At 51.6% G+C, this 23123-nt stretch overlaps 1 protein-coding gene across 1 annotated transcript in view; it reads right to left on the minus strand.

Annotated features, from left to right (window-relative positions):
- LOC135568886 (NT-3 growth factor receptor-like) overlaps positions 1 to 22806 on the minus strand; it is a gene marked incomplete at its 3' end in the record, with an annotated part of 76547 nt that extends 53741 nt beyond the window's left edge. The window contains exons 1-2 of the mRNA XM_065015665.1: positions 22742 to 22806; positions 6851 to 6919 (exon numbers count right to left, since the gene is read on the minus strand). Of these exons, the coding sequence (XP_064871737.1) occupies positions 6851 to 6919; positions 22742 to 22806 (134 nt within the window). The remainder of the gene's footprint in view (positions 1 to 6850; positions 6920 to 22741) is intronic.
- Between the last annotated feature and the right edge of the window lie 317 nt (positions 22807 to 23123).

Below are 23123 nucleotides of genomic sequence, written 5' to 3' on the forward strand. Positions count from 1 at the left end.
ACTGTCTAACTCTCTGTAATCTAAAGGTCTATCAAAAGGACTGCAGGTTTGATGACCCCAGTCTTTACTCTCTAATTCTCTGTAATCTGGATGCCAGGATTAAAGAGGAAGTTATGAGCTTCAATAGAGGAAGCCAGGATTAAAGAGGAAGCTCTGAGCTTCAATAGAGGAAGACAGGATTAAAGAGGAAGCTCTGAGCTTCAATAGAGAAAGCCAGGATTAAAGAGGAAGTTATGAGCTTCAATAGAGGAAGACAGGATTAAAGAGGAAGTTATGAGCTTCAATAGAGGAAGCCAGGATTAAAGAGGAAGCTCTGAGCTTCAATAGAGGAAGCCAGGATTAAAGAGGAAGCTCTGAGCTTCAATAGAGAAAGCCAGGATTAAAGAGGAAGCTCTGAGCTCCAATAGAGGAGGCCAGGATTAAAGAGGAAGCTTATGAGCTTCAATAGAGGAGGCCAGGATTAAAGAGGAAGTTTATGAGCTTCAATGGAGGAGGCCAGGATTAAAGAGGAAGTTATGAGCTTCAATAGAGGAGGCCAGGATTACAGAGGAAGCTTTTGAGCTTCAATAGAGGAAGCCAGGATTAAAGAGGAAGTTATGAGCTTCAATAGAGGAAGCCAGGATTAAAGAGGAAGTTATGAGCTCCAATAGAGGCCAGGATTAAAGAGGAAGTTATGAGCTTCAATAGAGGAAGCCAGGATTAAAGAGGAAGCCAGGATTAAAGAGGAAGCTCTGAGCTTCAATAGAGAAAGCCAGATTAAAATGAGCTTAAAGCCAGGATTAAGAGGAAGCTCTGAGCTTCAATAGAGAAAGCCAGGATTAAAGAGGAAGCTCTGAGCTTCAATAGAGGAGGCCAGGATTAAAGAGGAAGCTCTGAGCTTCAATAGAGAAAGCCAGAATTAAAGAGGAAGATGCTTTCACAAACACATACAGACAGAGGCAGGCAGGCAGACAGACAGGCAGACAGGCAGACAGGCAGACAGACAGACAGGCAGACAGGCAGACAGGCAGACAGACAGACAGACAGACAGACAGACAGACAGGCAGGCAGGCAGGCAGGCAGGCAGGCAGGCAGGCAGGCAGGCAGACAGCAGACAGACAGACAGACAGACAGACAGACAGACAGACAGGTGCAGACAGACAGACAGACACACAGACACACAGACACACAGCTTCTAGCAGACGGATTTACAGTAGCTGCTGAAGAATGAAAATGTGGTCTGAAGTGACCCAGCCTTCCTCCAATGATCTCCCATCATATCCCCCTCTGAGAAACTACAGCAGATGGATCATTTATCATGTATAACCCACCACTGTAATACATGAGGGCTGCTTCCCAAGAGAAGGGTTAGGCTGGCTGTGCAGCAGTTCTGGAAGGCCAAGCTGGCTACTGTAGCTCCACTGCAGGGCCCAGAGAGACAAAAACACCATCTGTTTTCCTCTGTTTCCCAAGCAGTGAAGCATAACATGGAGTCAGACTACATTGTTCAGCATCACATCATTGTTCAGCATCACGTTGGACGTGATGCTCTTTCACTAGAATGACACAAGATCAGGGTACTGAATTGCTGAGAAAAATTGTCAAACAAAGATAATCTGTAATGTTTTTTTTTTCCAATTTGACTGGGTTTGATAATTATCTGCTGAGTAAACATGTAACTGTATTAAACATGGCGGAATGTGTCCCACATGGAATTCCAAAATACCTGGTCTCAGGGATGGAAAACCCTTGGGTCTCCTCAGAGTTAGGTACAGCAGCTTTTAGTTGGTCTGTACCCCATCTAAAATACCTGGTCTCAGGGATGGAAATCCCTTGGGTCTCCTCAGAGTTAGGTACAGCAGCTTTTAGTTTGTCTGTACCCCATCTATGGAACAGTCTAAAGAGTTCCCTCCAACAGGATGTACTGCTGCCTCTCAGGCAGTTCAACATGTTGATTGGGAACCTCTTTGATGAGAAATGGTATGAGGCGGGGCAGGGAAGGAAACAGAAAGGGAGACCTTCCCTGAGATGAGGAGGGGGAGGAGAGGAAACAGGGGGGGAGACCTTCCCTGAGATGAGGGGGAGGAAACAGGGAGGCAGACCTTCCCTGAGATGAGGAGGGGAGGAGGAGGAGAGGAAACAGGCAGGCAGACCTTCCCTGAGATGAGGAGGGGAGGAGGAGAGGAGAGGAAACAGGGAGGCAGACCTTCCCTGAGATGAGGAGGGGAGGAAACAGGGAGGCAGACCTTCCCGGAGATGAGGAGGGGAGGAAACAGGGGGAAGACCTTCCCTGAGATGAGGAGGGGGAGGAGGAGAGGAGAGGAAACAGGGAGGCAGACCTTCCCTGAGATGAGGAGGGGGAGGAGGAGAGGAGAGGAAACAGGGAGGCAGACCTTCCCTGAGATGAGGAGGGGGAGGAAACAGGGGGGAAGACCTTCCCTGAGATGAGGAGGAGGAGAGGAAACAGGAAGGCAGACCTTCCCTGAGATGAGGAGGAGAGGAAACAGTGAGGCAGACCTTCCCTGAGATGAGGAGGGGGAGGAAACAGGGAGGCAGACCATCCCTGAGTTGAGGTGGAGAGGAAACAGGGAGGCAGACCTTCCCTGAGATGAGGAGGGGGAGGAAACAGGCAGGCAGACCTTCCCTGAGATGAGGAGGGAAGGAAACAGGGTGGCAGACCTTCCCTGAGATGAGGAGGGGGAGGAGAGGAAACAGGGAGGCAGACCTTCCCTGAGATGAGGAGGGGGAGGAAACAGGCAGGCAGACCTTCCCTGAGATGAGGAGGGGCAGGAGAGGAAACAGGGAGGCAGACCTTCCCTGAGATGAGGACGGGGAGGAGAGGAAACAGGCAGGCAGACCTTCCCTGAGATGAGGAGGGGGAGGAAACAGGCTAGGCAGACCTTCCCTGAGATGAGGAGGGGGAGGAAACAGGCAGGCAGACCTTCCCTGAGATGAGGAGGGGGAGGAAACAGGGAGGCAGACCTTCCCTGAGATGAGGAGGGGGAGGAGAGGAAACAGGGGGGCAGACCTTCTCTGAGATGAGGAAACAGGGAGGCAGACTTTCCCTGAGATGAGGAGGGGGAGGAGAGGAAACAGGGAGGGCAGACCTTCTCTGAGATGAGGAGGGGGAGGAGAGGAAACAGGGAGGCAGACCTTCTCTGAGATGAGGAGGGGGAGGAAACAGGCAGGCAGACAGACAGACCGACAGACAGACAGACAGACAGACAGACAGACAGACAGACAGACAGACAGACAGACAGACAGACAGACAGACAGACAGACGGATTTACAGTAGCTGCTGAAGAATGAAAATGTGGGCTGAAGTGACCCAGCCTTCCTCCAATGATCTCCCATCAGATCCCCCTCAGAGAAACTACAGCAGATGGATCATTTATCATGTATAACCCACCACTGTAATACATGAGGGCTGCTTCCCAAGAGAAGGGTTAGGCTGGCTGTGCAGCAGTTCTGGAAGGCCAAGCTGGCTACTGTAGCTCCACTGCAGGGCCCAGGGAGACAAAAACACCATCTGTTTTCCTCTGTTTCCCAAGCAGTGAAGCATAACATGGAGTCAGACTACATTGTTCAGCATCACATCATTGTTCAGCATCACGTTGGGCCTCTTTCACTAGAGTGACACAAGATCAGGGTACTGAATTGCTGAGAAAAATTGTAAAACAAAGATAATCTGTAATGTTTTTTTCCAATTTGACTGGGTTTGATAATTCTCTGCTGAGTAAATATGTAACTGTATTAAACATGACGGAATGTGTCCCACATGGAATTCCAGAATACCTGGTCTCAGGGATGGACATCCCTTGGGTCTCCTCAGATTTAGGTACAGCAGCTTTAAGTTGGTCTGTACCCCATCTAAAATACCTGGTCTCAGGGATGGAAAACCCTTGGGTCTCCTCAGAGTTAGGTACAGCAGCTTTTAGTTTGTCTGTACCCCATCTAAAATACCTGGTCTCAGGGATGGAAAACCCTTGGGTCTCCTCAGAGTTAGGTACAGCAGCTTTTAGTTTGTCTGTACCCCATCTAAAATACCTGGTCTCAGGGATGGAAAACCCTTGGGTCTCCTCAGAGTTAGGTACAGCAGCTTTTAGTTTGTCTGTACCCCATCTAAAATACCTGGTCTCAGGGATGGAAAACCCTTGGGTCTCCGCAGAGTTAGGTACAGCAGCTTTTAGTTTGTCTGTACCCCATCTAAAATACCTGGTCTCAGGGATGGAAAACCCTTGGGTCTCCTCAGAGTTAGGTACAGCAGCTTTTAGTTTGTCTGTACCCCATCTAAAATACCTGGTCTCAGGGATGGACATCCCTTGGGTCTCCTCAGAGTTAGGTACAGCAGCTTTTAGTTTGTCTGTACCCCATCTAAAATACCTGGTCTCAGGGATGGACATCCCTTGGGTCTCCTCAGAGTTAGGTACAGCAGCTTTTAGTTTGTCTGTACCCCATCTAAAATACCTGGTCTCAGGGATGGAAATCCCTTGGGTCTCCTCAGAGTTAGGTACAGCAGCTTTTAGTTTGTCTGTACCCCATCTAAAATACCTGGTCTCAGGGATGGAAAACCCTTGTGTCTCCTCAGAGTTAGGTACAGCAGCTTTTAGTTTGTTTGTCTGTACCCCATCTAAAATACCTGGTCTCAGGGATGGAAATCCCTTGGGTCTCCTCAGAGTTAGGTACAGCAGCTTTTAGTTTGTCTGTACCCCATCTAAAATACCTGGTCTCAGGGATGGAAATCCCTTGGGTCTCCTCAGAGTTAGGTACAGCAGCTTTTAGTTTGTCTGTACCCCATCTATGGAACAATCTAAAAAGTTCCCTCCAACAGGATGTACTGCTGCCTCTCAGGCAGTTCAACATGTTGATTGGGAACCTCTTTGATGAGGAATGGGATGAGGTGGGGCAGGAGAGGAAACAGGAAGGGAGACCTTCCCTGAGATGAGGAGGAGAGGAAACAGGGAGGCAGACCTTCCCTGAGATGAGGAGGAGGAGGAGAGGAAACAGGGTGGCAGACCTTCCCTGGGATGAGGAGGGGGGGGAAACAGGGAGGCAGACCTTCCCTGAGATGAGGAGGAGGAGGAGAGGAAACAGAAAGGGAGACCTTCCCTGAGATGAGGAGGAGGAGGAGAGGAAACAGAAAGGGAGACCTTCCCTGAGATGAGGAGGGGGAGGAGAGGAAACAGGGAGGCAGACCTTCCCTGAGATGAGGAGGAGGAGGAGAGGAAACAGGGAGGCAGACCTTCCCTGAGATGAGGAGGAGAGGAAACAGGAAGGCAGAACTTCCCTGAGATGAGGAGGAGGAGGAGAGGAAACAGGGAGGCAGACCTTCCCTGAGATGAGGAGGAGAGGAAACAGGGAGGCAGACCTTCCCTGGGATGAGGAGGGAGAGGAGAGGAAACAGGGAGGCAGATCTTCCCTGAGCTGAGGAGGGGGAGGAAACAGGGAGGCAGACCTTCCCTGAGATGAGGAGGGGGAGGAAACAGGGGGAAGACCTTCCCTGAGATGAGGAGGGGAGAGGAAACAGGAAGGCAGACCTTCCCTGAGATGAGGAGGGGGAGGAGAGGAAACAGGGAGGCAGACCTTCCCTGAGATGAGGAGGGGGAGGAGAGGGAACAGGGAGGCAGACCTTCCCTGAGATGAGGAGGAGAGGAAACAGGGAGGCAGACCTTCCCTGAGATGAGGAGGAGAGGAAACAGGGAGGCAGACCTTCCCTGAGATGAGGAGGAGAGGAAACAGGGAGGCAGACCTTCCCTGAGATGAGGAGGAGAGGAAACAGGGAGGCAGACCTTCCCTGAGATGAGGAGGGGGAGGAGAGGAAACAGGGAGGCAGACCTTCCCTGAGATGAGGAGGAGAAGAAACAGGGAGGCAGACCTTCCCTGAGATGAGGAGAAGAGGAGAGGAAACAGGGAGGCAGACCTTCCCTGAGATGAGGAGAGGAAACAGGGAGGCAGACCTTCCCTGAGATGAGGAGGGGGAGGACTGTAATATTCTACTGGTGGTGTTGAAAGAGCATCAGACTGGACCAGACTGGACCAGACTGTAATATTCTACTGGTGGTGCTGAAGGAGCATCAGACTGGACCAGACTGTAATATTCTACTGCTGGTGCTGAAAGAGCATCAGACTGGACCAGACTGGAATATTCTACTAGTGGTGCTGAAGGAGAATCAGACTGGACCAGACTGGACCAGACTGTAATATTCTACTGGTGGTGCTGAAGGAGAATCAGACTGGACCAGACTGGACCAGACTGAAATATTCTACTGGTGGTGCTGAAGGAGCACCAGACTGGACCAGACTGTAATATTCTACTGCTGGTGCTGAAGGAGCATCAGACTGGACCAGACTGGATCAGACTGTAATATTCTACTGGTGGTGCTGAAGGAGCATCAGACTGGACCAGACTGGACCAGACTGTAATATTATACTGGTGGTGCTGAAGGAGAATCAGACTGGACCAGACTGTAATATTATACTGGTGGTGTTGAAGGAGCCAGACTGGACCGGACTGTAATATTCTACTAGTGGTGCTGAAGGAGCATCAGATTGGGCCTGACTTTTACTGCAATATTCATAACTAACAGGAGAATGAGGTCAGACTGCCTCTCTCTCTCTCTCTCTCTGCAGTGTCTTAATTATGCTGGGTAACTGACTTCCAGATCACAGTGCCATGACACCGCCTCTATGTCCCAAAGGACACCCTATTCCCTATGTAGTGCACTCCTTTAGACCAGAGCCCTATGGGACTATATATAGAACAAGATGCTGTTTGAGACTCACACAGACAATGCGTTGTGTTTTACGCGGTTGTTTTGCTGTGTGCAGGTTCTGAAACACACACTTTAGCTTGAATGAGAATGTAACTTACAGCTCGGAAAGTTGCAGGTTCTGGAACAGTTGCCAGGACAAGGTGGTTAGAGGGTTCTTGGATAGGTTTCTAGAGAGAGAGAGGAGAGAGAGAGAGAGAGAGAGAGACAGAGGAGAGAGAGAGAGAGAGAGAGAGAGAGAGAGAGAGAGAGAGCGAGAGAAAGACAGAGGAGAGAGAGAAAGGCAGAGAGAGAGAGGGAGAGAGAGAGAGAGAGAGAGGAGAGAGTGAGAGTGAGAGAGAGACAGAGAGAGAGAGAGAAGAGAGAGAGAGAGAGAAGAGAGAGAGAGAGAGAAGAGAGAGAGAGACAGAGAGAGAGAGAGGCAGAGAGAGAGAAGGAGAGAGAGGAAGAGAGAGAAGAGCAGAGAGAGAGAGAGGAAGGAGAGAGAGGGATTGGAAGGAAAGAGGGGGGGAGAGAGAGAGAGAGAGGAAGGAAAGAGAGAGAGAGAGCATGTTTTTACAAAAATATAGATTCAGAGTTAGATAAACTTTGTGATTTTTCTGGATGTTGCACCAGAAGAGTTTTTCTCTCTCACCCATCTACACACAAAACACAATAACGACATTGTGAAAACATTTATTGAAAATCTTTGCAAATGTATTGAAAAATAAATATTTTATTTACCTATAGTACCAGTCAAAGGGTCGGACACACCTTCTCATTCAAAGGTTTTTCTTTATTTTGACTATTTTCTACATTGTAAAACAATAGTGAATACATCAAAACTATGAAATAACACATATGGAATCATGTCGTAACCAAAAATGTGTTAAACAAATCAAAAATATTTTTGATTTTAGATTCTTCAAAGTAGCCACCCTTTGCCTTGATGACAGCTTTGCATTATCTTGGCATTCTCTCAACCAGCTTCACCTGGAATACTTTTTGAACGAGTTCCCACATATACTGAGCACTTGTTGGCTGCTTTTCCTTCACTCTGTGGTCCAACTCATCTGAAACCATCTCAATTAGTTTGAGGTCGGGTGATTGTGGAGGCAAGGTCATCAGATGCAGCACTCCATCACTCTCCTTATTGGTGAAATATCCCTTACACAGCCGGGAGGTGTGTTGGGTCATTGTCCTGTTTAAAAACAAATGATTGTCCCACTAAGCACAAACCTTATGGGATGGCGTATTGCTGATGAATTCTGTGTTACCCGTGCTGGTTAAGTGTGCCTTTGAATTGTGACAGTGTCACCAGCGAAGCACCCCCACACCATCACACCTCCTCCTCCATTGTGGGAACCACACATGATGAGATCATCCTTTCAGGTACTCTGCATCTCACAAAGGCATGGCGGTTGGAACCAAAAATCTCAAATTTGGACTCATTCTTTTTTTTCTTCTGAAAAACTCCCGAATCCTTAACGATTCCAATCATACTCAAGGCCTGATGCAGCCACCACCTGATGCAGCCACCACCACCTGATGCAGCCGCCACCACCTGATGCAGCCACAACCACCTGATGCAGCTACCACCTGATGCAGCCACCACCACCTGATGCAGACCACCTGATGCAGCCACAACCACCTGATGCAGCTACCACCTGATGCAGCCACCACCTGATGCAGCCACCACCACCTGATGCAGCCACCACCACCTGATGCAGACCACCTGATGCAGCTACCACCTGATGCAGCCACCACCACTGATGCAGCCACCACCACTGATGCAGCCACCACCACCTGATGCAGCCACCACCTGATGCAGCCACCACCTGATGCAGCCACCATCTGATACAGCCACCACCACCTGATGCAGCCACCACCACCTGATGCAGCCACCACCTGATGCAGCCACCACCTGATGCAGCCACCACCACCTGATGCAGACCACCTGATGCAGCTACCACCTGATGCAGCTACCACCTGATGCAGCCACCACCACTGATGCAGCCACCACCTGATGCAGCCACCACCACCTGATGCAGCCACCACCTGATGCAGCCACCACCTGATGCAGCCACCACCACCTGATGCAGCCACCACCTGATGCAGCCACCATCTGATACAGCCACCACCAGCTGATGCAGCCACCACCTGATACAGCCACCACCACCTGATACAGCCACCACCACCTGATGCAGCCACCACCTGATGCAGCCACCACCTGATGCAGCCACCACCACCTGATGCAGCCACCACCTGATGCAGCCACCACCTGATACAGCCACCACCTGATGCAGCCACCACCACCTGATGCAGCCACCACCTGATGCAGCCACCATCTGATACAGCCACCACCTGATACAGCCACCACCACCTGATACAGCCACCACCACCTGATGCAGCCACCACCACCTGATGCAGCCACCACCACCTGATGCAGCTACCACCTGATGCAGCCACCACCACCTGATGCAGCCACCACCACCTGATGCAGCCACCGCCTGATGCAGCCACCACCTGATAGAGCCACCACCTGATGCAGCCACCACCACCTGATACAGCCACCACCTGATGCAGCCACCACCACTTGATACAGCCACCATCTGATGCAGCCACCACCTGATACAGCCACCACCACCTGATGCAGCCACCACCACTGATGCAGCCACCACCTGATGCAGCCACCACCACTGATGCAGCCGCCACCTGATGCAGCCACCACCACCTGATGCAGCCACCACCTGATACAGCCACCACCACCTGATGCAGCCACCACGATTGATGCAGCCACCACCACTTGATGCAGCCACCACCACCTGATGCAGCCACCACCACCTGATGCAGCCACCACCTAATGCAGCCATCACCTGATGCAGCCACCACCTGATGCAGCCACCACCTGATGCAGCCACCACCTGATACAGCCACCATCTGATACAGCCACCACCACCTGATGCAGCCTCCACCACCTGATGCAGCCACCACCTGATGCAGCCACCACCTGATGCAGCCACCACCACCTGATGCAGACCACCTGATGCAGCTACCACCTGATGCAGCTACCACCTGATGCAGCCACCACCACTGATGCAGCCACCACCTGATGCAGCCACCACCACCTGATGCAGCCACCACCTGATGCAGCCACCACCTGATACAGCCACCATCTGATGCAGCCACCACCTGATACAGCCACCACCACCTGATACAGCCACCACCTGAAGCAGCCACCACCTGATGCAGCTACCACCACCTGATGCAGCCACCACCACCTGATGCAGCCACCACCACTGATGCAGCCACCACCAATGATGCAGCCACCACCTGATGCAGCCACCACCACCTGATACAGCCACCACCTGATGCAGCCACCACCTGATACAGCCACCACCACCTGATGCAGCCACCACCACTGATGCAGCCACCACCACCGATGCAGCCACCACCTGATGCAGCCACCACCTGATGCAGCCACCACCACCTGATACAGCCACCACCTGATGCAGCCACCACCTTATGCAGCCACCACCTGATGCAGCCACCACCTGATGCAGCCACCATCTGATGCAGCCACCACCACCTGATACAGCCACCACCTGATGCAGCCACCACCACCTGATACAGCCACCACCACCTGATGGAGCCACCACCACCACCTGATGCAGCCACCACCTGATGCAGCCACCACCTGATGCAGCCACCACCACCTGATACAGCCACCACCACCTGATGCAGCCACCACCACCTGATGCAGCCACCACCACCTGATGCAGCCACCACCACCTGATGCAGCCACCACCACCTGATACAGCCACCACCTGATGCAGCCACCACCACCTGATACAGCCACCACCTGATGCAGCCACCACCTGATACAGCCACCACCTGATACAGCCACCACCACCTGATGCAGCCACCACCTGATGCAGCCACCACCACCTGATGCAGCCACCACCACCTGATGCAGCCACCACCTGATACAGCCACCACCACCTGATGCAGCCACCACCTGATGCAGCCACCACCACCTAATGCAGCCACCACCACCTGATGCAGCCACCACCACCTGATGCAGCCACCACCTGATGCAGCCACCACCTGATGCAGCCACCACCTGATACAGCCACCACCTGATGCAGCCACCACCACCTGATACAGCCACCACCACCTGATACAGCCACCACCACCTGATACAGCCACCACCACCTGATACAGCCACCACCACCTGATGCAGCCACCACCTGATGCAGCCACCACCACCTGATACAGCCACCACCTGATGCAGCCACCACCACCTGATACAGCCACCATCTGATGCAGCCACCACCTGATACAGCCACCACCACCTGATGCAGCCACCACCACTGATGCAGCCACCACCTGATGCAGCCACCACCACTGATGCAGCCGCCACCTGATGCAGCCACCACCACCTGATGCAGCCACCACCTGATACAGCCACCACCACCTGATGCAGCCACCACGACTGATGCAGCCACCACCACTTGATGCAGCCACCACCACCTGATGCAGCCACCACCACCTGATGCAGCCACCACCACCTGATGCAGCCACCACCTAATGCAGCCATCACCTGATGCAGCCACCACCTGATGCAGCCACCACCTGATGCAGCCACCACCACCTGATACAGCCACCATCTGATGCAGCCACCACCTGATACAGCCACCACCACCTGATGCAGCCACCACCACTGATGCAGCCACCACCACTGATGCATCCGCCACCTGATGCAGCCACCACCACCTGATGCAGCCACCACCACCTGATGCAGCCACCACGACTGATGCAGCCACCACCACTTGATGCAGCCACCACCACCTGATGCAGCCACCACCACCTGATGCAGCCACCACCTAATGCAGCCATCACCTGATGCAGCCACCACCTGATGCAGCCACCACCTGATGCAGCCACCACCACCTGATGCAGCCACCACCTGATGCAGCCACCACTTGATGCAGCCACCACCTGATACAGCCACCATCTGATACAGCCACCACCACCTGATGCAGCCTCCACCACCTGATGCAGCCACCACCTGATGCAGCCACCACCTGATGCAGCCACCACCACCTGATGCAGACCACCTGATGCAGCTACCACCTGATGCAGCTACCACCTGATGCAGCCACCACCACTGATGCAGCCACCACCTGATGCAGCCACCACCACCTGATGCAGCCACCACCTGATGCAGCCACCACCTGATACAGCCACCATCTGATGCAGCCACCACCTGATACAGCCACCACCACCTGATACAGCCACCACCTGATGCAGCTACCACCTGATGCAGCTACCACCACCTGATGCAGCCACCACCACCTGATGCAGCCACCACCACTGATGCAGCCACCACCAATGATGCAGCCACCACCTGATGCAGCCACCACCACCTGATGCAGCCACCACCACCTGATGCAGCCACCACCACCTGATACAGCCACCACCTGATGCAGCCACCACCTGATACAGCCACCACCACCTGATGCAGCCACCACCACTGATGCAGCCACCACCACTGATGCAGCCACCACCTGATGCAGCCACCACCTGATGCAGCCACCACCACCTGATACAGCCACCACCTGATGCAGCCACCACCACCTGATACAGCCACCACCACCTGATGCAGCCACCACCACCACCTGATGCAGCCACCACCTGATGCAGCCACCACCACCTGATACAGCCACCACCACCTGATGCAGCCACCACCTGATGCAGCCACCACCACCTGATACAGCCACCACCTGATGCAGCCACCACCACCTGATGCAGCCACCACCACCTGATGCAGCCACCACCACCTGATACAGCCACCACCTGATGCAGCCACCACCACCTGATACAGCCACCACCTGATGCAGCCACCACCTGATACAGCCACCACCACCTGATGCAGCCACCACCTGATGCAGCCACTACCACCTGATGCAGCCACCACCACCTGATACAGCCACCACCACCTGATGCAGCCACCACCTGATACAGCCACCACCACCTGATACAGCCACCACCTGATGCAGCCACCACCACCTGATACAGCCACCACCACCTGATGCAGCCACCACCACCTGATGCAGCCACCACCTGATGCAGCCACCACCTGATGCAGCCACCACCTGATGCAGCCACCACCACCTGATACAGCCACCACCACCTGATACAGCCACCACCACCTGATGCAGCCACCACCACCTGATACAGCCACCACCTGATGCAGCCACCACCACCTGATGCAGCCACCACCACCTGATGCAGCCACCACCAACTGATGCAGCCACCACCTGATACAGCCACCACCTGATACAGCCACCACCATCTGATGCAGCCACCACCTGATGCAGCCACCACCACCTGATACAGCCACCACCTGATGCAGCCACCACCTGATACAGCCACCACCTGATACAGCCACCACCACCTGATGCAGCCACCACCACCTGATGCAGCCACCACCACCTGATGCAGCCACCACCTGATACAGCCACCACCACCTGATACAGCCACCACCTGATACAGCCACCCCCACCTGATACAGCCACCACCACCTGATGCAGCCACCACCACCTGATACAGCCACCACCACCTGATACAGCCACCACCACTGATACAGCCACCACCTGATGCAGCCACCAACACCTGATGCAGCCACCACCTGATACAGCCACCACCACCTGATACAGCCACCACCTGATGCAGCCACCACCTGATACAGCCACCACCACCTGATGCAGCTACCACCACCTGATGCAGCCACCACCACCTGATGCAGCCACCACCTGATGCAGCCACCACCACCTGATGCAGCCACCACCAATGATGCAGCCACCACCTGATGCAGCCACCACCACCTGATGCAGCCACCACCACCTGATGCAGCCACCACCACCTGATACAGCCACCACCTGATGCAGCCACCACCTGATACAGCCACCACCACCTGATGCAGCCACCACCACTGATGCAGCCACCACCACTGATGCAGCCACCACCTGATGCAGCCACCACCTGATGCAGCCACCACCACCTGATACAGCCACCACCTGATGCAGCCACCACCACCTGATACAGCCACCACCACCTGATGCAGCCACCACCACCTGATGCAGCCACCACCTGATGCAGCCACCACCTGATGCAGCCACCACCACCTGATACAGCCACCACCACCTGATGCAGCCACCACCTGATGCAGCCACCACCACCTGATACAGCCACCACCTGATGCAGCCACCACCACCTGATGCAGCCACCACCACCTGATACAGCCACCACCTGATGCAGCCACCACCACCTGATACAGCCACCATCTGATGCAGCCACCACCTGATACAGCCACCACCACCTGATGCAGCCACCACCACTGATGCAGCCACCACCTGATGCAGCCACCACCACTGATGCATCCGCCACCTGATGCAGCCACCACCACCTGATGCAGCCACCACCACCTGATGCAGCCACCACGACTGATGCAGCCACCACCACTTGATGCAGCCACCACCACCTGATGCAGCCACCACCACCTGATGCATCCACCACCTAATGCAGCCATCACCTGATGCAGCCACCACCTGATGCAGCCACCACCTGATGCAGCCACCACCACCTGATGCAGCCACCACCTGATGCAGCCACCACTTGATGCAGCCACCACCTGATACAGCCACCATCTGATACAGCCACCACCACCTGATGCAGCCTCCACCACCTGATGCAGCCACCACCTGATGCAGCCACCACCTGATGCAGCCACCACCTGATGCAGCCACCACCTGATGCAGCCACCACCACCTGATGCAGACCACCTGATGCAGCTACCACCTGATGCAGCTACCACCTGATGCAGCCACCACCACCTGCAGCCACCACCACTGATGCAGCCACCACCTGATGCAGCCACCACCACCTGATGCAGCCACCACCTGATGCAGCCACCACCTGATACAGCCACCATCTGATGCAGCCACCACCTGATACAGCCACCACCACCTGATACAGCCACCACCTGATGCAGCTACCACCTGATGCAGCTACCACCACCTGATGCAGCCACCACCACCTGATGCAGCCACCACCACTGATGCAGCCACCACCAATGATGCAGCCACCACCTGATGCAGCCACCACCACCTGATGCAGCCACCACCACCTGATGCAGCCACCACCACCTGATACAGCCACCACCTGATGCAGCCACCACCTGATACAGCCACCACCACCTGATGCAGCCACCACCACTGATGCAGCCACCACCTGATGCAGCCACCACCTGATGCAGCCACCACCACCTGATACAGCCACCACCTGATGCAGCCACCACCACCTGATACAGCCACCACCACCTGATGCAGCCACCACCACCACCTGATGCAGCCACCACCTGATGCAGCCACCACCTGATGCAGCCACCACCACCTGATACAGCCACCACCACCTGATGCAGCCACCACCTGATGCAGCCACCACCACCTGATACAGCCACCACCTGATGCAGCCACCACCACCTGATGCAGCCACCACCACCTGATGCAGCCACCACCACCTGATGCAGCCACCACCACCTGATACAGCCACCACCTGATGCAGCCACCACCACCTGATACAGCCACCACCACCTGATACAGCCACCACCTGATGCAGCCACCACCTGATACAGCCACCACCACCTGATGCAGCCACCACCTGATGCAGCCACCACCACCTGATGCAGCCACCACCACCTGATGCAGCCACCACCACCTGATACAGCCACCACCACCTGATGCAGCCACCACCTGATGCAGCCACCACCACCTGATACAGCCACCACCTGATGCAGCCACCACCACTGATACAGCCACCACCTGATACAGCCACCACCACCTGATGCCACCACCAGCCACCACCTGATGCAGCCACCACCTGCCACCATGCAGCCACCACCACCTGATACAGCCACCACCACCTGATGCAGCCACCACCACCTGATACAGCCACCACCTGATGCAGCCACCACCACCTGATGCAGCCACCACCACCTGATGCAGCCACCACCACCCAGCCACCACCTGATGCAGCCACCACCACCCAGCCACCACCTGATGCAGCCACCACCACTGATGCAGCCACCACCTGATGCAGCCACCACCACCTGATGCAGCCACCACCACCTGATGACCTGATGCAGCCACCACCCACCACCACCTGATACAGCCACCACCACCTGATGCAGCCACCACCTGATGCAGCCACCACCACCTGATACAGCCACCACCTGATGCAGCCACCACCTGATGCAGCCACCACCTGATACAGCCACCACCACCACCACCACCTGATGCAGCCACCACCTGATGCAGCCACCACCACCTGATGCAGCCACCACCTGATACAGCCACCACCACCTGATACAGCCACCACCTGATACAGCCACCCCCACCTGATACAGCCACCACCACCTGATGCAGCCACCACCACCTGATGCAGCCACCACCACCTGATGCAGCCACCACCACCTGATGCAGCCACCACTCTCCTGGAACATATGGAGAGCGGTACTCAGTAAAGTGTTGGATTGCCCCAAACATAACACTTTGTATTCACACAAGAAGTGAATTCCTTCGCCACATTTTCTGGCAGTTTTACTTTAGTGCCTTGTAAAGAGGATGCATGTTCTGGAATATTTTTATTCTGTACAGGCTTCCTTCTTTTCACTCTGTCAATTAGGTTACTAATGTGGAGTAACTTCAATGTTGTTGATCCATCCTCAGTTTTCTCCTCCATTAAACTCTGTAATAATTGTTTTATTTTTTATTATTTAACCTTTATTTAACTAGGCAAGTCAGTTAAGAACAAATTATTATTTACAATGACGGCCTACCCGGTCAAACCCTCCCTAACTCGGACGATGCTGGGCCAATTGTGTGAACCCGAGTCTGTAGTGACGCCTCTAGCACTACAATGCAGTGCCTTAGACCACTGCCCCACTCGGGCCCCCCATTTAACGTCACCATTAGCCTCATGATGAGTACAGGAGAGGGCTGAGAATGCACCCCACTGGGGGCCCCACAAGGGTACGTTCTCAGCCCTCTTCTGTACTCCCTGTTCACCCATGACTGCGTGGCCGCTTCCAACTAAATCATCAAGTTTGCGGACGACACAACAGTGGTAGGCTTGATTACCAACAACGACGAGACGGCCTACAGGGAGGAGGTGAGAGCCGTCGGAGTGTGGTGCCAGGAAAATAACCTCACACTCAACGCCAACAAAACAAAGGAGATGATCGTGGACTTCAGGAAACAGCAGAGGGAGCATCCCCATATCCACATCGACAGGACAGTAGTGGAGAAGATGGAAAGTTAAGTTCCTCGGCGTACACATCACGGACAAACTGAAATGGTCCACCCACACAGACGGTGTGGTGAAGAACATCAGGAGGCTGAAGAAATGTGGCTTGTCATCAAAAACACTCACAAACTTCTACAGATGCACAATCGAGAGCATCCTGTCGGGCTGTATCACCGCCTGGTACGGCAACTGCTCCGCCCACAACCGTAAGGCTCTCTAGATGGTAGTGCGGTCTGCACAACGTATCACCGGGGGCAAACTACCTAACCTCCAGGACACCTACACCACCCGATGTCACAGGAAGGCCATAAAGATCATCAAGGACAACAACCAGCCGAGCCACTGCCTGTTCACCCCGTTATCATCCAGAAGGCGAGATCAGTACAGGTGCATCAAAGCTGGGACCGAGAGACTGAAAAACAGCTTCTATCTCAAGGCCATCAGGCTGTTAAACAGCCATCACTAACATGGAGAGGCTGCTCCCAACAAACAGACTCAAATCTCTCTGTCTCCAAGCCATCAGACTGTTAAACACCATCACTAACATAGAGAGGCTGCTCCCAACAAACAGACTCAAATATCTCTGTCTCCAAGCCATCAGACTGTTAAACAGCCATCACTAACATAGAGAGGCTGCTCCTAACAAACAGACTCAACTCTCTGTCTCCAAGCCATCAGACTGTTAAACAGCCATCACTAACATAGAGAGGCTGCTCCCAACAAACAGACTCAACTCTCTCTGTCTCCAAGCCATCAGACTGTTAAACAGCCATCACTAACATGGAGAGGCTGCTCCCAACAAACAGACTCAAATCTCTCTGTCTCCAAGCCATCAGACTGTTAAACAGCCATCACTAACATAGAGAGGCTGCTGTCAACAAACAGACTCAACTCTCTCTGTCTCCAAGCCATCAGACTGTTAAACAGCCATCACTAACATGGAGAGGCTGCTGTCAACAAACAGACTCAAATCTCTCTGTCTCCAAGCCATCAGACTGTTAAACAGCCATCACTAACATGGAGAGGCTGCTGCCAACAAACAGACTCAACTCTCTCTGTCTCCAAGCCATCAGACTGTTAAACAGCCATCACTAACATGGAGAGGCTGCTGTCAACAAACAGACTCAAATCTCTCTGTCTCCAAGCCATCAGACTGTTAAACAGCCATCACTAACATAGAGAGGCTGCTCCCAACAAACAGACTCAACTCTCTCTGTCTCCAAGCCATCAGACTGTTAAACAGCCATCACTAACATAGAGAGGCTGCTGCCAACAAACAGACTCAAATCTCTCTGTCTCCAAGCCATCAGACTGTTAAACAGCCATCACTAACATAGAGAGGCTGCTGTCAACAAACAGACTCAAATCTCTCTGTCTCCAAGCCATCAGACTGTTAAACAGCCATCACTAACATAGACAGGCTGCTGCCAACAAACAGACTCAACTCTCTCTGTCTCCAAGCCATCAGACTGTTAAACAGCCATCACTAACATGGAGAGGCTGCTGTCAACAAACAGACTCAAATCTCTCTGTCTCCAAGCCATCAGACTGTTAAACAGCCATCACTAACATAGAGAGGCTGCTCCCAACAAACAGACTCAACTCTCTCTGTCTCCAAGCCATCAGACTGTTAAACAGCCATCACTAACATGGAGAGGCTGCTCCCAACAAACAGACTCAACTCTCTCTGTCTCCAAGCCATCAGACTGTTAAACAGCCATCACCACCTGATACAGCCATCACCACCTGATACAGCCATCACCACCTGATACAGCCACCACCACCTGATACAGCCATCACCATCTGATACAGCCATCACCACCTGATACAGCCATCACCACCTGATACAGCCATCACCACCTGATACAGCCATCACCACCTGATGCAGCCATCACCACCTGATACAGCCATCACCACCCGATGCAGCCATCACCACCCGATACAGCCATCACCACCCGATACAGCCATCACCACCTGATACAGCCATCACCACCTGATACAGCCATCACCACCTGATACAGCCATCACCACCTGATGCAGCCATCACCACCTGATGCAGCCACCACCACCTAATCCTACATTATTCATCTCATATGTACAGTTGAAGTCAGAAGTTTAGATACACTTAGGTTGGAGTCATTAAAACTCATTTTTTAACAAACTATAGTTTTGGCAAGTCGTTTATACGTTTCGGGTAGCCTTCCACAACTTTCCCACAATCAGTTGGGTGCATTTTGACACATTCCTCCTGACAGAGCTGGTGTAACTGAGTCAGGTTTGTAGGGCTCCTTGCTCGCACATGCTTTTTCAGTTCTGCCCACAAATGTTCTATAGGATTGAGGTCAGGGCTTTGTGATGGCTACTCCAGTATCTTGACTTTGCTGTCCTTAAGCCATTTTGCCACAACTTTGGAAGTATGCTTGGAGTCATTGTCCATTAGGAGACCCATTTGGAAGTATGCTTGGGGTCATTGTCCATATGGAAGACCCATTTGAGACCAAGCTATAACTTCCTGACTGATGTCTTGAGATGTGGCTTCAATATATCCACATAATTTTCCTGCCTCGTAATGCCATCTATTTTGTGAAGTGCACCAGTCCCTCCTGCAGCAAAGCACCCCCACAACATGATGCTGCCACCCCCGTGCTTTATGGTTGGGATGGTGTTCTTTGGCTTGCAAGCCTCCCCGTTTTTCCTCCAAACATAACGATGGTCATTATGGCCAAGCAGTTCTAATTTTGTTTCATCAGACCAGAGGACATTTCTCCAAAAAGTACAATCTTTGTCCCTATGTGCAGTTGCAAACCGTAGTCTGGCTTTTTTATGGCGGTTTTGGAGCAGTGGCTTCTTCCTTGCTGAGCGACCTTTCAGGTTATGTCGATATAGGCCTCGTTTTGCTGTGGATATAGATACTTTTGTACCTGTTTCCTCCAGCATCTTCACAAGGGCTTTTGCTGTTTGTTGGTCCACGATTGATTTGCACTTCTCGCACCAAGGTACATTCTTCTGTAGGTGACAGAACGCGTCTCCTTCCTGAGCGGTATGACGGCTGCGTGGTCCCATGGTGTTTGTACAGATGAATGTGGTACCTTCAGGTGTTTGGAAATTGCTCCCAAGGATGAACCAGACTTGTGGAGGTCTACAAAAAAAATTCTGAGGACTTGGCTGATTTCTTTTGATTTTCCCATGATGTCAAGCAAAGAGGCACTGAGTTTGAAGGTAGGCCTATCAGAAGCTTCTAAAGCCATGACATCATTTTCTGGAATATTCCAAACTGTTTAAAGGCACAGTCAACTTAGTGTATGTAAACTTCTGACCCACTGGAATTGTGATACAGTGAATTATAAGTGAAATAATATGTCTGTAAACAATTGTTGGAAAAATAACTCGTGTCATGCACAAAGTAGATGTCCTAACCGACTTGCCAAAACTATAGTTTGTCTCATATGAAGTTGAGTCAGTTGTCTCATATATAGTTGAGTCAGTTGTCTCATATATAGTTGAGTCAGTTGTCTCATATATAGTTGAGTCAGTAGTCTCCTATATAGTTGAGTCAGTTGTCTCATATATAGTTGAGTCAGTAGTCTCATATGAAGTTGAGTCAGGTGTCTCATATATAGTTGAGTCAGTAGTCTCATATATAGTTGAGTCAGTTGTCTCCTATATAGTTGAGTCAGTTGTCTCATATATAGTTGAGTCAGTAGTCTCATATATAGTTGAGTCAGTAGTCTCCTATATAGTTGAGTCAGTTGTCTCATATATAGTTGAGTCAGTAGTCTCATATAAAGTTGAGTCAGGTGTCTCATATATAGTTGAGTCAGTTGTCTCATATATAGTTGAGTCAGTATAGTTGAGTCAGTAGTCTCCTATATAGTTGAGTCAGTTGTCTCATATATAGTTGAGTCAGTAGTCTCATATATAGTTGAGTCAGTAGTCTCCTATATAGTTGAGTCAGTTGTCTCCTATATAGTTGAGTCAGTTGTCTCATATATAGTTGAGTCAGTAGTCTCATATGAAGTTGAGTCAGGTGTCTCATATATAGTTGAGTCAGTAGTCTCATATGAAGTTGAGTCAGTTGTCTCATATATAGTTGAGTCAGTAGTCTCATATGAAGTTGAGTCAGTTGTCTCATATAAAGTTGAGTCAGTATAGTTGAGTCAGTAGTCTCATATATAGTTGAGTCAGGTGTCTCATATAAAGTTGAGTCAGTTGTCTCATATATAGTTGAGTCAGTTGTCTCATATATAGTTGAGTCAGTTGTCTCATATATAGTTGAGTCAGGTGTCTCATATATAGTTGAGTCAGGTGTCTCATATATAGTTGAGTCAGTTGTCTCATATATAGTTGAGTCAGGTGTCTCATATATAGTTGAGTCAGTTGTCTCATATATAGTTGAGTCAGTTGAGTCAGTTGTCTCATATATAGTTGAGTCAGTAGTCTCATATATAGTTGAGTCAGTTGAGTCAGTTGTCTCATATATAGTTGAGTCAGTAGTCTCATATATAGTTATCATATCTCTACAAAGGGCATGTACCAGTCAGGTATCTAATAGTCTGTTTGTACTGTTGACACCAACTGTTCCAGTCTGGGTGTCATGCACAGTGTCTCATATATAAGACTGTGTCAGCTTCTGAGATAAAGCTTGGGAATTAGGCTCAGTTGGGAGCTAACACAAATCCAATGTTCTCAGACATAGTTGGGTCAGTCTCTGAGTCAGACACAAGGTTACATAGGGGTCACTCTGAGGGACAAGGTTACATAGGGGTCACTCTGAGAGACAAGGTTACATAGGAGTCACTCTGAGACACAAGGTTACATATGGGTCACTCTGAGACACAAGGATACATAGTTGAGGGGTCACTCTGAGACAAGGTTACAAGGTGTACATAGTCTGGGGTCACTCTGAGAGACAAGGTTACATAGGGGTCACTCTGAGACACAAGGTTACATAGGGGTCACTCTGAGGGACAAGGTTACATAGGGGTCACTCTGAGAGACAAGGTTACATAGGGGTCACTCTGAGAGACAAGGTTACATAGGGGTCACTCTGAGACACAAGGTTACATAGGGGTCACTCTGAGACACAAGGATACATGGGGGTCACTCTGAGACACAAGGTTACATAGGGGTCACTCTGAGGGACAAGGTTACATAGGGGTCACTCTGAGAGACAAGGTTACATAGGGGTCACTCTGACACAAGGTTACATAGGGGTCACTCTGACACAAGGTGACATAGGGGTCACTCTGACACAAGGTTACATAGGGGTCACTCTGAGGGTCAAGGTTACATAGGGGTCACTCTGAGAGACAAGGTTACATAGGGGTCACTCTGAGGGACAAGGTTACATAGGGGTCACTCTGAGAGACAAGGTGACATAGGGGTCACTCTGAGACACAAGGTTACATAGGGGTCACTCTGAGAGACAAGGTTACATAGGGGTCACTCTGAGACACGTGTTACACAAAGACAGTCACTGATGTCATGCATCATGCAGCCAGTGGTTGTGTAGGTAGGTGTCATAGAAGCCTCTCTACCAACCCAGAGACAGACATTCAGCCTGAACTCTTTATTATAGCCTGTCCCCATGGCCCAGCAGGACGTTCTGTCTGAAGTCAAAGTTCAGCTCGTATTTATAGACTCACATGTATCGTAGATGAGGGTTCTGGGAGAAAGCCCGGGCCTGGATAGAGTGCAGACTGCAGTTCATAATGATTCTGAAAGACACGTGAACAAACAGACAGTAGAAGAAGTGATTAATGTTGGTACTGAACGATATCAGAAGGCAGGAGTCTTCTAATGTTCTCCCATGTTATAATCAGCTTGGTCTTTAATCAGCTTGGTCATGTTATAATTAATCAGCTTGGTCTTTAATCAGCTTGGTCTTTAATCAGCTTGGTCATATTATAATTAATCAGCTTGGTCATATTATAATCAGCTTGGTCATATTATAATCAGCTTGGTCTTTAATCAGCTTGGTCATATTATAATCAGCTTGGTCTTTAATCAGCTTGGTCATATTATAAT

Source organism: Oncorhynchus nerka, unplaced genomic scaffold, assembly GCF_034236695.1.
Source record: "Oncorhynchus nerka isolate Pitt River unplaced genomic scaffold, Oner_Uvic_2.0 unplaced_scaffold_1353, whole genome shotgun sequence".
Lineage (NCBI taxonomy): Eukaryota > Metazoa > Chordata > Actinopteri > Salmoniformes > Salmonidae > Oncorhynchus > Oncorhynchus nerka.